Here is a 12,655-nt window from a genome sequence, read left to right on the forward strand (position 1 = left end):
ACATTAAAAAAAAAAGAAATTTTTTTGTTGAGAGGAAGTCGATGATAAATGGAAGAGGAGAGAGTGCCCTAGGTTGCATTTTTATTCATTATATGCGGAAACCTTGCTTAGGCTATCCCTCTAAACAAGAAAAATGGAATTCATCTTTCAAAAAGGATTACTACCTGCTGACTAAATTGGAAAAATAACCTTTTTTTCCCATTATGGAAGATTATTTTAGAACTGAAAATTCACTTTTTTTTTTTTTTTTTTTGGTCATTTCTGTTAATGTTTTGAGTTTTCAGGCAACTTGCATTAATGGATATATCGTGCTTTTGGGAAACTTCACTACTTTTAAAATCTAAGATCACGTTTTCTTGATATCCTTTGATACTTCCACCAAATGTACTTATATCGTTGTGTTTTTGTGATCGAGTGCCTGGAATTTCTTTGAAGTGTTAGGTTTTAACGAACTTTGTTTGAAAACACAGAGCCTAGTAGCAGCGTGTATATTAGGTTTTGTGAATTTCTATAACATCCGTGATTCTCTCCACTTTCTTTTCTTTTATTAGCATGTTCTTTAAGGCTGGAGTGCAACTTCCTCTGCTCTCCCTGTTCTTCTAGATGGGGGGGCGGGAGGTTCATGGCAAATATTTGGACCAGGACCCAGGCCGAGTGTTGCTATTAGCTTTACTAAAATGGAGGTGCCTGCATTGTTCCTGGGGGTATTATTCCTGTCCATTTCCAGTTCCAGATTTAACCTCAGTTTTTCTGGAACAGTGCTGTGGAACTGATAGCTGTTAAAAATGATAGAGCACCTTTTTCAAATGTTTCGACTTCTTATGTGCTGTATGGTGGTTGTTTTTTTCAAGTCCCCATTTATTGCATTTCTGTGCAATGCCTGGCTCTACGCTAAAGGCGTTACTTAACTTCGTCCTAACAACACTCCTTCGGGATGTGTGGGGTGTCATCCTCATTAAGGACAAAGGTATCGAGTATTGGGAAGGTTCAGTGAGTTACGTCCGATTACGTACAGGCCCATCTCCAAGCGTAGAGTTTTATCTTTTTAATCTTACTCGACATTTCTACGGTTATGAAGAGCAGTATTGTCTCTACGGTGCCCCCGTTCGGGGCTAAGTGAGACATTGCGAGATAACACTTACCAAACCATAACAAGGAAAGGGTTACTTTTTTTCCTTGATTTCCCTGTGTGCTGAGTAATCTTGAGCTACGTAGGTTTAACCTGGCAGAGAAAAACAGCCTCATCTCTAGGAGGTAGAGAGAAAAGCAAAAACGAACGTTGGTTTTTGAAGATATATTAGGGGCTTTTGGATGTTCTGATGATAAGAACCTGTAGCTAAAAAAAAAAATGCAGACTTTCCGTGTATGCACGATCCACGCCTTTAAGTGCTCTTCAGCCTGAAACCTTGTCCTTCTGCTTGTGCAGAGTTCTCAGTACGTGCAGTGTGTCGCCGGGTGTCTGCAGCTGATGCTTCGGGTCAATGAGTACCGCTTTGCCTGGGTAGAAGCAGACGGGGTGAGCTGGTGAGTGCCCTTTTGCTTTTAGCGTCGAGTAACATTTAAAAGCTTCCCTCCTTGACATTTGCAAAGAAATTAATGCACTGAATCATCTAAAGGGAGGTTGTTGTTTTTGTTTTAAGGCTGTTTAACAGTGGATTATGCTAACCTTCATGGAAGTCCGTAACTCCTAAACGAAATGTTTCCCCTCTCCCTCACTTGGTCTGTGCTGTTTGTAAGAGGTTAAGGACTCTTAAAAGCCTGATGCTTGACAGAACAAATTCTAGGTACTCAGAATAGAAAAAAAAAAAAACAATTGTAAAATATCTTGTGGTAAATGCAGGCAAAAATCAGCAAGAAAAGGTCTTATCCAGAAAAATGAGTGTGACCCATTCTTTGTAATGCTGTGTAATTAGCCCATTCTCTGTGGGGTCCTAATTTGCAGGCTCAGAAACCTTGAGGGGCTGCCCTCTCAGGTTGGCAAATGTACTTATATGAGAACTCCCCCCAACACCAAAACAAACAATGCTCTTTTACTACCAGAAAGTCAATTTATTCATTATGGGCGATCTCATGCTTTTCTTTTTTTTTTCTTTAACGTTTATTTATTCTTGAGAGAGAGAGAGAGACAGAGAGACAGAGTGTGAGCAGGGGAGGGGCAGAGAGAGAGGGAGACACAGAATCTGAAGCAGCTGCTAAGCTCTGAGCTGTCCACACAGATCCCGAGGTGGGGCTTGAACCTCATGAGCTGTGAGATCATGACCTGAGCTGAAGTCGGACGCTTAACTGACTCAGCCACCCAGGCGCCCCGAGATCTCATGCTCTTCAATTAGACGCTCTTTTGGGTTGATGAAGATGTTGTTTATCTGTTGGAAAACGCTTCAGGAAGCTAGTTTGTCCGCAGAGGTTCGCTGGTGAGAAAGAGGACCCGATTGATCTCCTGCTGCTGGACTGTCCCACGCCTAGGCTGGTGCCTCCATTTCCACTGTAGGCATGCACCTGCCAGAGGGATCTTCCCAGCCGGTGTTTGCATGACGCTTCCTTAGCTGGGTGACTTTCTCAAATGGCTTTCCTTATGAATTGCCTAGGATTGTCATCAACTACTCAGTTATCATCGATTCAATAAATTAATAATCCTTTTTTAAAAAAAGTTTATTTATTTTGAGAGAGACCGAGCACAGTGTGGGAGGGGCAGAGAGAGAGAGAGAGAGAGAGAGAGAGAGAATCCCAAGCAGGCTCCATTCTCAGCATGGAGTTCGATGCGGGACTCAGTCTCACGAACTGTGGGATCCTGACCTGAGTGGAAATCAAGAGGGGGACACTTAACTGCCTGAGCCACCTGGTGCCCTAACAAATTAGTAATCTTATGTTAGCATGTAAAATTTCAATCTTTTTATACTTATTTAGCCTTCAGTATGTCAGGAAAAACAGTCATCACAATTTGCCATGTGGACAATTTTCAAAAATATATGTATTTGGTCATTTTATGGATAATTGACAGACATGAATAAAGCAATAGTGAAAAACAACCATTAGAAATTCTGTAAGAATTTTTTCAGGGTAAGTCTTTTTGTAGTAAGTGAGTTTTGGTGCACCAACATCATAAAAGATGAAAGAAAACCATCACATATCCTTTTAGCAAAATGGAATGGTGCAGGCTCTTGTTGCAAAATATCGTTGGAGGCTTTCACGTTGAACAGCTAAATAGGTGAGAATACCCTATTTCCTTTCTTTGTCCTTAGAAACATATTTTCACTTATTGCCTCTTGAGTTTGAGAAAATGCATTTATGATACAGTCAGCTGAAAACTCACAGTTTGAGGTTTCACATATGTGACCAATTTTATCATCATTGTTAATAGAATGCCGTCTGTCTCCGCTTTCAACTTCTGATTCATCTAATCATTACGAGACACCTTCCTCAGGTAATTGTCATTATGGATGGAAAATAAAAAGTTCTGAATTCTTTGAATTTGCAGTGTTCACACAGTGTCAGGAGACTCAGCGGAAGGACTCAAGGGACCCAGCATGTAGTCATTCTCACGGCTGGGATTTATTTTTAGAGACACAGTGGATCAGGCTGCGTCTGGAGGAATCCACGTTAGGCTTCCGTATGTTCTCTCCCCGCAGTAGTGGGGGGTCGCACGGCCTACTTTTTCCCCAGTGGTGAAAATGTAGCAACATTTGTGTGACGTTTCTGCCCAGGAATCCCTGTAGAGAGTAAACACCTGTGGTTTTCAAATTTTTTTTTAATGTTTATGAGAGAGAGAGAGAGAGAGAGAGAGAGCGCGCGCGCACACACAACAGCGCGAGCGGGGGGGGGGGGGGGGGGGGGGGGTCAGAGAGAGAGGGAGACACAGAATCCGAAGCAGGCACCAGGCTCTGAGCTGTCAGCACATAGACGCGGGGCTCCAGCCCACAAACCACGAGATCATGACCTGAGCCAAAGTTGGACACTTACCGGACTGAGCCACCCAGGCACCCCAAGCGCCTATGGCTTTTATTGGAGGTTTATCAGACACCCTCTGCCTACCACGCAGCAAAATTCCAGACTCCAGAATATATTGTTTAGGTGCAGTGAGCCATCTCTGTCATTTAGGGAGAGTTTTGTATCAGTGTAGGAAGTTGTTTACCACTAAAGTTTCTGGAAGCCAGCCGAAGGCTGACTGTGGACGCGGACTTTCCTAAGAATAGCAGTTTCAGGACTACGATGTTGCTTTTCTTATTGTGCAGAAACCTAAAGGTAGACTACAGAGACGGAGACGGTGTTTCCAGCCTTTTTACCTTCGTTACGAACGATGCAGTGCTCGCCTCAGCAGCACACATACTAACATAGGAGCGACACAAAGATCAGCTTGTCCCCTGTGCAAGGATGACATATAAAGTTGGAAGAAGGATGCAATATTCGGGGCAATGCAGTAGGAAGGATAATTATTTCGTTATTATATCATCTTTGTAGGTGATTGCATCATTCTCCGATTTTCTTATATTTTAGTCTTTATTTTTAAGCACAGTTGGGAATAATGAATGTATAATGATGCAATAATATTTAGGATAATAAAATACTATAATTGTTCAAATTACGGGCAACATAAAAGCACTGAGATCCTGTAAGCGCATCTTAGGTTTATGAATGGATCCAATAGACCTATATAGTGTTTGAAGAATAAATTGAATTTCATTCTGTTACATACAAAATAGATTTTTTTTGCTCCCTGGAAGATCTGGAAAACAGAATAAAAGTCGTGAAACAGCAATTTCTACACATAGTTAGAATTGCTCAGAAAATAAACCCAAATACCGAAGTTAACCAAATGTGGCTATTGTAATTACTTCAGTATTTCGGAGGACAGTAAGCAGTATTATTAACTGTTTCAGTTAGCAACAAGCACAGGGACACATTATGTTCAGCATATCCATTTTGACATACTAATGACTGCTAATTAGATTTAAAGTAGTCAAAAATAATAGATACCTTTAGGTTGAGAGCAGGCGTTAATCAAGGTATAACATGTTAACTCGCTGATAGGATAGCAATCTAAAAAAGTCATTTAATCTTTTCACCTTTATCTTTTTTTTTTTAATTTTTTTTAACGTTTATTTATTTTTGAGACAGAGAGAGACAGAGCATGAGCAGGGGAGGGGCAGAGAGAGAGGGAGACACAGAATCTGAAACAGGCTCCAGGCTCTGAGAAGTCAGAACAGAGCCTGACGCGGGGCTCGAACTCACGGACCGCGAGATCATGACCTGAGCCGAAGTCGGACACTTAACCGACTGAGCCACCCAGGCGCCCCTAAGATTTTTATTTTTAAACATCAGAATATTATTAGGTGATACTGTGTGATAAGGTGTGAGGTGCTTGTGGGTGTAAAGAGCATCAGCCAGCTAAAAGTGCACAAGTCAGCCAGTAAATCCGCTGTTCGGTCTCCCTAGCCCTGCACTGGCTTGATTTGTTTTTTAAGCCTTAATTAAAAACACAGGGTACTAAATAATAATTTTGGCCTCATGGACCTTGGCCTTCTATTTTGGATTTGACAGTAATTTGTATTTTTTGGACTCTCTGCGTAATGGTGCGCTGTATATTATAGGGAATACAAAGAAACGTATGTGGTCTCTTAAAAAAAAATTATAATCTAGTTGGAAAATATTAAATAGCAAACCAGGGTAGCGTTTAGGATCCTATAGCATCATTGAGTAACTTTTTCAGTGACTTTAAAAATAATATTAAGCTCCTCGGTTTGAGAGGGGTAGTTGAGAGATGGGGATTTGTACTTATCCGTTCTTCAGGTCTCTGCTCAAGGGAGAATCCTTCCCTTGAATCCACTCTGGGAATCCTGCCTCCCCACTGGACTCTGAGCTCCTTGAAAGCATGGGTAGGGTCTGTTTTTGCCCCCCATTATGTCTCCCACACCTTGCACTGTACCTGCCACGTAGATTTTCAACACATGTTTGTGAAATTATTGTATTCAGGTTTATTTTGGGCCTTTGTGTCCTTGGAGTCCCCTTAGCATGCTCTTGGATCTCCATTGTCTTTGGAGTTAGGGTTCCCTGCGCCTAAGGGAAACCCTTCCTTACTCTGGTAAATAGGAACTTTATTTTAATTGCTTCATTGGAGTTCTTTTGGTGGTTACTATTTGGATATAGAAGACTTACTTTTTCAACACAATATATATACAGTGTAGACACATATTGAACTCTGAAATTTCTCTGCAGCGTTCATCATTGTTGATTGCTCCTTCCTTTGAAAGCTTTCTGTCTTTATTTCAGCGACAATGCGAGCTGTTTTTAAGCCCTCTGGTCACTTACAATTTTTTTTTTTTTAGAGATAATTTAATATCAAGAACTTGTTAATTACAAACTTGTTAACTAGGTTTCTGAAAACAAATAAAAGAACTCTCAAGTGTCAGAGAGAGTGGAAGGTACAGACGCAACCCCTAAAGTTGGGGAACAGATAAGAGATTGGAATTACTAAAATTCATACGCTTCAAGGAGTCTGTGTAAACTGAAGTTTAAACCAGGGCTTATGTCCCTGAGCTCAGAGGAAGGGCCTCATAGGTCAGGGACCTAAATGGCTGGTGTTGATATCGCTGAGGGTGTGCAGTGAGGCTGTGCGGCCAGCGCTGTTGCGAAAAATTCAGCCGGTGCCACGGAAAAAAACGGCTGCCGCTGCCCCGGTGAAGAAATGTAGCTGGAGTGTGGCCCGCCCCCCCCCCCCCCGGGAGCAGGGAGCCAACAGGACAAAGCCTCTTCTTCCTCTGTCCTGGCGGTCAGCCCCTAGCGGCTCTTGCTGGCAGACCCAGCTGGCAAAGCAGAACTGTGGCTTCAGGTTCCAGCCACAGCGTCACGGAACAAAGTGTAGAAGGCTTCTCTTCATCAGTGGAATAATCAGAGGGCAAAAGGAAGCTGGGTACCGGGGTACTGATGGGATAAAATGACTTTATTTTACGTAAGATATTTTACGTGATGTATACCACTGACATCAGCATTAAACAAAAGCGAGTCTTAAATAACAACTCAAAATAGAAAAGATGTGAGGGAGAAATCACGCGTGAGAAAATGAAGGGCTGTTCAGCGAATTTGCAACTGTATAGGAAGGAATCATAAAGGTGCGAAAATGGCACAAATACAAGCCTTCCACTAAGCTAGCGGTTGTAGATTGTGAAGTCAGATTTTATTTTTTTTATTTTTTATTTAAAAAAATTTTTTTTTTCAACGTTTATTTATTTTTGGGACAGAGAGAGACAGAGCATGAATGGGGGAGGGTCAGAGAGAGAGGGAGACACAGAATCGGAAACAGGCTCCAGGCTCTGAGCCATCAGCCCAGAGCCTGACGCGGGGCTCGAACTCCCGGACCGCGAGATCGTGACCTGGCTGAAGTCGGACGCTTAACCGGCTGCGCCACCCAGGCGCCCCGTGAAGTCAGATTTTAAACATTTCTTTCTTTCTTTTAATCGACTTTTTGGAGCACTTTTATGTTTACAGAAAAATTGAAAGTGCAGAATTTTCGTATCTACCTGCCCCATAGTTTTCACTGTTAAGAATGTCTTACGTTAGTATGGTACGTTTCCTTCAGTTGACGAGCCGATACTAATATACTCTTATTAACTAAGGTCCCTGTTTACACTATGGTTCAGTCTTTGTGCTGTGCGTTCGGTAGGTTTTCCTCTTAACCCCTTAAGGAGTTCCCCTTAGCCCCTCTGGTCATTTTTTAATGATCTAATCTGGTAGTTTCTCTTCTTTCTTGTTTAAATGTAGGCATTTCCTGTGGACATTTCCTTAGTTGTTTTCCTTGATGTAATCTCTTTCATTTCCATATAGCTTTCCCAATTTCCTTATCAGTAAAATGGGAGGTTGAATTAGAAGCTTCTGAGGTTTGGGGCACCTGGACGGCTCAGTTGGTTAAGCTTATCAGACTCTTGATTTTGGCTCAGGTCATGATCTCACGGTTTGTGAATTTGAGCGCCTCATCGGGCTCTGTGGTGACAGTGTGGAGCCTGCTTGGGATTCTCGTTCTCTTCACCCCTCCCCTATTCACACCCCACTCTCAAAATAAATAAACTTAAGGAAAAAAAAAGAAGCTTCTGAAGTTTTACCCCCAATTGGCTATGTCCTATTCAGGCTCACGACAGTTTTTTTTCCCAAAATCATCCTGTTTTCTCTGTATGAGTCTCCTAAATATTTTTAAAGCTAAAAACGAACCTCTTGGTTATACAGACTCAAAATCTTGGTATACCTTATGACTTCACCAAGATGTACAGCTATTGGTGTTACCAAGTCCTTTTGATTTTAACTTCTTTAATGTCTGTCCGTCGGTCTTACCATTTCCTCTGCTGTATTATTGCAAATTTATGTTTCATTTCTTACTGCTTTCCAGCAGCAAGGGCTGCTGAATGCTGAAATCTTAAGAAAAAAACTTTTTTTTTTTTTTTTTAAATTTTAGAGAGAGTGAGTGTGTGCAAGCAGGGGAGAGGAACAGAGAGAGAGAGAGAGAGAGAGAGAGAGAGAGAGAGAGAGAGAAAATCCCAAGCAGGATCCAATCCCAGCACGAGCCTGATGTGGGGCATGATCCTACAACCCGGGGGTTGTTACCTGAGCCGAAATCAAGAGTTGGACACTCTGGGGCGCCTGGGTGGCGCAGTCGGTTAAGTGTCCGACATCAGCCAGGTCACGATCTCGCGGTCCGTGAGTTCGAGCCCCGCGTCGGGCTCTGGGCTGATGGCTCAGAGCCTGGAGCCTGTTTCCAATTCTGTGTCTCCCTCTCTCTGCCCCTCCCCCGTTCATGCTCTGTCTCTCTCTGTCCCAAAAATAAATAAATGTTAAGCTGCCATTACTTTAAAAAAAAAAAAAAAAAAAAAAAAAGAGTTGGACACTCAACTGACTGACCAGTCTGGTGCTCCGGAAATCTTGTGACCTTAGGGAAGACTTAAGTGAGGCCGTGCTGGGAGTGGCCGTCTATAAGTAGGCGCCTAACTTGCTTGTTATGTCTGGCAGGAAAGAAAACGACATAATTCAGAAGGGCTTGTTCCGTTAGCGCAGAAAGAGAATAGGCAATTACTTCTTCTCTCTTGTTGCACTGTTGTAGTAAATGTTTTCTTAATATGTGTTCCTTTTCAGCATAATGGGAGTTTTGAGTAACAAGTGTGGCTTTCAACTCCAGTATCAAATGATTTTTTCAATATGGCTCCTGGCATTCAGTCCCCAAATGTGTGAACACCTGCGGCGCTACAACATCATTCCTGTCCTGTCTGATATCCTTCAAGAATCTGTCAAAGAGAAGGTGACAAGAATCATTCTCGCAGCATTCCGTGTAAGTGTTTTGTGGGGTTTTTTTTTTTTAATGGTGTGTGTGTGTGTGTGTGTGTGTGTGTGTGTGTGTGTGTACGTGTGAGGCATTTTCCCTGTGGAGTATATATTTGAGGGCTTTTAGCAGGTGGGAAAAAACTGATTGTTCTCCGTGTAGTTATCAAACTATGGGTGTTGGCGAACATAGAGACAAACCTCACTAATGTAGATATATTGTGGGATTGAGGCAAAGCCATATAATAGGATGGGGTTGGGGAGAAGCCGTTTAAATGGATAAAATATATGAGTTATAAAAAGCTCGTGGGAAATGTCATTGTATGATGTTCATGCGGACGAAATCCTCTTTGGTTGCAGTGTGTTCCAAGAGACCGTTGAAGTTTTTTTCTCTTGGAGGGCCCTTATTTTAGTATAGAGTTGTAGTTCGGATTCGGGATATAAAACTCCCTTGAACAGATGAGGGAGTTGAGAACGCGACGGGGAGCTGAGCCAGACTCTGAAAACTAGGTCTTCTGGCTGCCAGGCAACTTAACACGGAAATAAAGTGTTGTTAATTGCCTGCGCAGACCCAGCGCATTTGCTGTCGTAGTTGTGTGTTGGTTATTTTGTTGGCCACCTTAGGATTTGTTGGGCTTCTGAGGGATAGCTTGGCCAACCCTAGCGTCTTTTAAGGATGCCACTGGAGAGTAATAATAATGGGATTCAGAGACTGCTTACTCTGTGCCATGCATCATTCTAAGACTTTCCATTTGTTAGCTCATTCAGTGCTTACTACTGCCCTAGAACATGGCGATTATAGTTTTTCTTGTTAGTATGTTGGTCTTTTCATTTTACAAATGGGGATACTGAGACAGAGAAGGCACATTGCTGGTGGACATGCAAATCCAAAGTAGCTTCGTGATCTGCTTTTAACTAGTATTTGCTCTTATGTTTTCCTTAAATAAACAACAGCAGACCAAAAATAAAAAAGTAGTACAGACATATTACATACATTTAAAAATAGCATTCACATTACGTTTGCCAAACATAGTTACTAACACCTTTCAGATTTTTCTAAGCACACAGAGAGAAATACATAATTAGGTGTGTAATTTTGTTTTATATTTAAAAATAAAATGGCATCATATTATAAATATTGTTCCGTGACTTTATTCTTGACAATATGTGATGAATATGTGTTCATTTTCATACACATGGTTCTCCAGTAACTTTCAATGTCTGTATTCTACTGTGTTGATGTAAAGTGGTTTCTTTAACCAGTGTCCTATCGACGGGCATTTGAGGTGCTTCCAGTTTCTTTTACGACGTGTCTGTCCACTTCTGTTGGATATAGTTCATTTTTTTTTTTTTAAACGTTTATTTTTGAGAGACAGCGAGGGGCAGAGAGAGAGAATCCCAAGCAGACTCCGCACTGCCAGTACACAGTCTGGCGCAGGGCTTGAACCCGGAAACCCAGGTCAGCTGAGATCATGACCGGAGCTGAAATCAAGAGTCAGACGTTGAACCAACGGAGTCATGAGTCACCCAGACGTCCCTCTGTTGGATATATAGCTCTATAGGTGGAATTACTGAATCTAATAATAAACGTTCACACTCTTGATAGGTAACATCAAATCACCTTTCATACATTTGCAAGTTTACAGTTCCATCAACTATATCTTGAGGGTGCCTGTTTTTCCATTCTTCCACTGGCATTTAATATGATCTTTCTTTTCATTGTTACCAAAGATGAGGTGAAAGGTGAAGTCATTTAAAGTTTGTATTTTGTTAACAATGAAGCTGAGCATTGTTTAATACTTTCTATTAGTTATTGATATTCCTCCTATAAATTGCTTACTGATAGCATTGGTCACCTTTAAAATTTTTCAACCTGATGTGTAGTAACCCTTTTCTAGGTGTTTGTAGTTAATAATAATCATAACTAATGTTTATCGAGAGCTTATTTTGTATCAGGTGCCGTTCTAATTGCTTTCAGTGTGTTGCTCATTTGATCTCCCAAGAACTCCATGCAGTGGGCGTTAGGCCACAAGTGGTTAAGGAATTTGCCAGAAAAGCTAGGAAGCGGCAGAGTGGGACTTCGGTCTCAGGCAGTAGGACTCATGCTCTTAACCGTCGTGCTAACCTGTCTTCGATGCTGAGGATAATAAATGTTACAAGTTATTGGGGGATTTGCATGCGTTGACTTATTTAATCTTCATTATTATCCAATTATTTTATTTACATGTGAGGAAACCAAGGCTTAGCAAGTAAGTAAGCCTCAGTTAGTAAGCATTACGATTGGAATTCCAGTGAGTGCTGTCTGCTCCAGAGTCGCTAACCACTCTGTCATCTCCTTTTTCTCTTTTCTTGGTGCATTTTCTCAGGAATCTTTAGCATTAAAAGAAAGGGAAACCACAAAAAGGAGAACTATAGGTCACATGAGAGAGGAATTCTGATTCCCTATTTGAAAATACATTCTTTAAAAAAAAATTTTTTTTTTTTAACATTTATTTATTTTTGACAGAGCACGAGCAGGGGAGGGGCAGAGGGTGGGGAAGACACAGAATCCGAAGCAGGTTCCAGGCTCCGAGCTGTCAGCACAGAGCCCGACGCGGGGCTCGAACCCACGAACTGTGAGATCGTGACCTGAGCCGAAGTTGGACGCTTAACCGACTGAGCCACCCAGGCGCCCCCAGAATACATTCTTTTTAATGTAGGAACTGTTCTGCGGCCCTTGAGAATTTACTGTTAAGAAACAGGGGAATGTGGTGCCTCACACTGGCTGTGCCATTAGGTTTTCTAGCAAACTGTTCATGTGAGTGGTCACATCCAGATACAGTAATAATCAGTTCTTCAGTCAGAGCAGGTTGTATTAATGAGACTCTACTTTGAGGTGTTTTAGTAGCTGAATTGAATGTACCTTTTCTGCTGCTTGAGTGTTTCATCATCCATATTCTTATTTCTTTAGTAAAGATGAAAAATTCTAGAATTAGGATCTTCCAACAGTCTTCTGTTGGAGGTGGAGGGTGAGAACAGGAGGTTTTAGGAGAAGCTTCAGAGAGGAGAAGGCTTGAAGAGATTTTGGAAGGATGCCTAGGAGTGTTTTAGTACAAAGTTGGAAAGAGGTTGATAAATGTTAACAAATAAAGAAACTGACTTCTGGAATTGTCAGTAATTTGTTCTTGTAGGTTGATTATTGCCCCCTGCTCCCACCCTGAAGCAAATGTTAAAGGAATAAATGGAGTACGTAAGTCTGGCTCTTTTTTTTTTTTTTTTTTTTCTTTTTTCTTTTTTCTTTATTCTTTTCCTGTGTGAGAGAGAGTGTGCTTAAGCTGGGGAGGGGCAGAGGGAGAGGGAAAGGAAGCATCTTAAGCGGGCT

At 41.7% G+C, this 12,655-nt stretch overlaps 1 protein-coding gene and 1 non-coding gene across 4 annotated transcripts in view; both read left to right on the top strand.

The window, feature by feature from the left end:
- The window catches only part of ATP6V1H (ATPase H+ transporting V1 subunit H), a 114,844-nt gene that overhangs the window by 34,241 nt on the left and 67,948 nt on the right, over positions 1-12,655 (top strand). For all 3 annotated transcript variants that reach the window (XM_040487799.1, XM_040487797.1, XM_040487798.1), the window contains 2 exons: positions 1,427-1,524; positions 9,112-9,304. In XM_040487799.1, the coding sequence (XP_040343733.1) occupies positions 1,427-1,524; positions 9,112-9,304 (291 nt within the window). The remainder of the gene's footprint in view (positions 1-1,426; positions 1,525-9,111; positions 9,305-12,655) is intronic.
- LOC121038374 (U6 spliceosomal RNA) lies at positions 4,300-4,403 on the top strand. The gene has a single exon (XR_005794329.1). It is a non-coding gene; the product is annotated as a U6 spliceosomal RNA (small nuclear RNA).

This window comes from Herpailurus yagouaroundi, unplaced genomic scaffold (assembly GCF_014898765.1).
Source record: "Herpailurus yagouaroundi ecotype Mexico unplaced genomic scaffold, PumYag 165, whole genome shotgun sequence".
Taxonomy (NCBI): domain Eukaryota; kingdom Metazoa; phylum Chordata; class Mammalia; order Carnivora; family Felidae; genus Herpailurus; species Herpailurus yagouaroundi.